This window comes from Akebia trifoliata, chromosome 16 (genome assembly GCF_017979445.1).
Source record: "Akebia trifoliata isolate Shusen 1 chromosome 16, ASM1797944v1, whole genome shotgun sequence".
NCBI lineage: Eukaryota > Viridiplantae > Streptophyta > Magnoliopsida > Ranunculales > Lardizabalaceae > Akebia > Akebia trifoliata.
The window spans coordinates 1,356,322-1,359,840 of record NC_141390.1 but is presented as its reverse complement, the minus strand read 5'-3'; the positions used below and the strand labels follow the sequence as shown (position 1 = coordinate 1,359,840).

The 3,519-nt window shown below is 35.1% G+C and overlaps 1 protein-coding gene across 1 annotated transcript; it reads right to left on the bottom strand.

Moving 5' to 3' along the window:
• Window positions 1-378: 378 nt before the first annotated feature.
• LOC147382176 (uncharacterized) lies at window positions 379-1,405 on the bottom strand. Its single transcript, XM_086428424.1, has 2 exons — window positions 527-1,405; window positions 379-393 (listed from the first exon to the last, which is right to left on the bottom strand). Exons 1-2 carry the CDS (start codon window positions 1,403-1,405, stop codon window positions 379-381), a joined length of 894 nt encoding a protein of 297 aa, XP_086284550.1.
• Window positions 1,406-3,519: the final 2,114 nt, after the last annotated feature.

Here is a 3,519-nt window from a genome sequence, read left to right as displayed (position 1 = left end):
CTAAAGTGTGAACAAGAGAAGAACTGAGGGAATCCGGAAATGAAACAATAGCCATTCTTACAAGGAGCACAACTGAAAGACAAGATATTCGATTCTCTGATGAAACTGGAAGCTTGTTAGAAAGGGACTCTTGAGATGGGGTTGTTTTGCAAAAGAGTTGAAGCATATGAGTTGGAAGATCGACTTTATATTTCTCCATCAACCTCTTCATATCCTCTTCAATTTTCTTCTGTATCCACCTAGTCAATGCTGTCTTATGCAAATATAGTTGTTCTCTCACTAAATCTGTGGTCTCATCATTTCTTTGTTTAATAAAACATTTTTTAATGCCTCTCATCACACATGTTGCCAAGGAAGTCAAGAGAACTGGCAATAAACTTACAAATATGTTCTCTAAACACCAAACAGTAATGCAAAATTTGAAACTCGAAGTAAATCTTAAGCGTTTTAACATAGATATAATACGGAGTAAGTGTTTATTTGGTCCTCTAAATTCATCTGTTTCGTCGAAGTCAGTGTTGCTCACCACAGTATGCCATCTAATGCCAATTGCTATATAACCTACTGTGATGGTAAGAAACTGAGTGACAACCACCGTCCATATTGACCATTTATAATCTGAAACTCCATAACCAAACTCCATCTTATTGTTAAGAACAAGGGATCTAATCGCAGCTTGTAACAGAACCACCGTGCAAATTGTGGATATTATGCACATAGTCATACCAGGTGCGGAATCAGTGAGAAACAATTGAGGGTTGTTTCCATAACTAGACATGTAAAACAACTTAATTCGATGACTCATACACTGGTTCTCTGAACTTTGAGGGCCAGTACCCTTTTCAAGTTGTTCTTTTATATCATCAAGGAAAACATCAGAATCTAAATGAAGTCTAAAAGTAGAATCCCATAATGAAATTAGCAAAAGCGCCATAAAAGACAAGATAATCACATGTTCTACAATGAACGCGAAGATCACCCTAGTGGCCATTTGTATACTAATATTGACAATAACGGCTATTACAAAGATGGTCAGGGAGGCCATATTGGAAAGGCGTTCATAAGGACTCTGAGCTCCAAGTGAAGGAAAGAAAAAACCCATGGAGATACATATTAAGACAGTGCCAGTAAGTTTAGATATTTGATCATGAGCAGAAGGCATTGATGTCGTGAGATCTACTGGGAGTTTGGTAGCTATGGCAAGAAGGGTGAGCGTAAGGGAATTAAGTGAGAAAAATCGACAAGGTATCCATGGCTTCCTACAACGTAGTCCATGAAACAGATCAAAATTCATAAATAGAAAACATACCAAGGTGGCAGCAGCTGTATATAAGCCAATCAAAGGAATTGGAGAAGAATAGTTGTGATCATTGGATGTTACATTCAAAGATGAATGATTCTCCATTTGCCTTTCTTTTGGTCGAACAAGCAAGTCGTCTTCTTCTGTTAACACATATAACAACGACTATCCTATGAACCTTCCTACTCACTCAACGAACATAGCATTTCATTATATATTTTATTTAGAATCAATATTAAAGATTAATCCCTAAGTTTTCAAAGTGATGCCATTTCCCTTGACCTAGGTCTTGTATCACGGACAAAATGAAGATGACGTAAATGGCCTTGTCCACAACCTCAAGCCAACGAGATCTAGCTATATATCGAATGTATCTTATTCTAAGCAACTTTCTGATTTGCTTAGTAACTGCTGGAGCTATTCTGTTAGGTTGAGTTACAAAATCAGCACTCATAGCTTTGAATTGAAATAATAACAACTTATATCTTGCTATTCATTATCAATATCTCGTTCTCATTTTTTTGAGGGGATGGAATCACGTTTACCAAATTTAATCGTCAATAAATATTATATAGCAGGATTAACTGTCAAGACTTGGGAATGATGACAACGCATCGTGGTAAAGGAATGATACTTGCACTTCTCATTGAAAAAAGTTAGTAGCTTTACTTTTTCTGCTTTTTCTTTGGGACTAAATTTCTTGTTGGATGATCTTAGAGATGCATATAATGTGATCTCAAGAGTCATTTCTAAGTTAAAGATATGTTCCAAACTTCAGAGTTGCTCTATCCTAAAGAAGTATCTATCCAAAAATTTAAAAGACGCCCAATAAAATAGAATGTCTCACCATCTTTCAATTCCTTCTAACTTGCCTTATGATGCTTAGAGTTAAGGATGAAAAAAATTCAATGGTGAGAAATTGTTAGAAAATTGGTAATTGTCATTAAGAAAAAGTGAGTGAAAAAAAAAAGAGACAACTCTTGGATTTGGAGAAGAATGTATCAAATGAACCAAAGGGGTACTCCTTTTGGTAAGTCACACCAAACTTTGCAAGAAGTATAGTAACTTTAATAAAAATAGTTAAAACCATAAGAATACTGTATAAATCATCAGTTTAGTGTCTAACTAGACATTTTTTTACAAATCTTACATTTTTTTCAAACATACCGAAATTTCCCTGTAAAACTACTAGACTCCTATGTCCTAACCAAAATCTTTTAAAATACATGAAACAATCGTTTTGATTAGAATCTTGTGAAAATTACGGGAAATATAGTATTACTCCCTATAAAATTAGAGAAATTAGGGATACCCTCCCTTGAAATGCAAGATGAGGTCTACATCCCTTGACTTCTGTTTACTTGGTCAAACTGTTAAAAAAAAAATTAGTTCTATGTTAACTAAGACCGATAAATCTCTCAAATACCCTCAGGTACGTGCAATGACCAAACTACCCTCGATTCAGATGTGTTTTAAGTGAAAGAATTAAAAAATATAAAACATTTACAACTATTAGATCAAATGAATGTAATCCATCGATTTGGATTTCATCTTCTTTTGAGATGAACCTAGGATTTCCTTCATACACAAATTAGATTCTCATCCTTAATTGTTCTTGTAAAATCGTGCATTATCAGATGAAATAAAGGATTCCTCAAACTATTTTGAAATCAGGTATGTGTTCTTGAAGCATATCGGCTATCCCTTTGTAGAGATCAATGGAAGTTTCTCTCTCTCTCTCTCTCTTCTTCTTCTCCACCTTCTTTCTTCTTTTGCTTCATTCGAGTGGGTTTGCTGTGAATACTAGATCGAATCTCCACGATTTGTTAATTGGAGATTGACCCGTTTGATTTCTTTGTAACAAGGTTTTGATTTTTTCAGTTGGAGGTGATGCCGTCATTAATGAAGACTTCAAGGTTGGGAGGAGAAAACCCTTAAATCTGAAATTTTAATTGGAGATCGACTCGTTTCATTCTTCGTAACAAGGTTTTGATTTTCAGTTGGAGGTGATGCCGCCATTAACTCAGATTTCAAGGTTGGGAGAAGAAAACACTTAGATCTAAAACTTAAATAGGGAAAAGAGATGTGATCCAGTACAATATTCCTTCCCTATCACAACAAATGTAGTCCACGTGGAACATTTTATTTTTATTTAAACACATAGGGCTGCATGCAGGGCTGGTTCAGGAGCCCAATGTGTTTTAAAAACTAACAAATCT

What these genes read in the sequence shown, in the direction of transcription:
- LOC147382176 (XM_086428424.1), bottom strand. Translation starts at nt 1,405, where the DNA reads ATGGAGAATCATTCATCTTTGAATGTAACATCCAATGATCACAACTAT.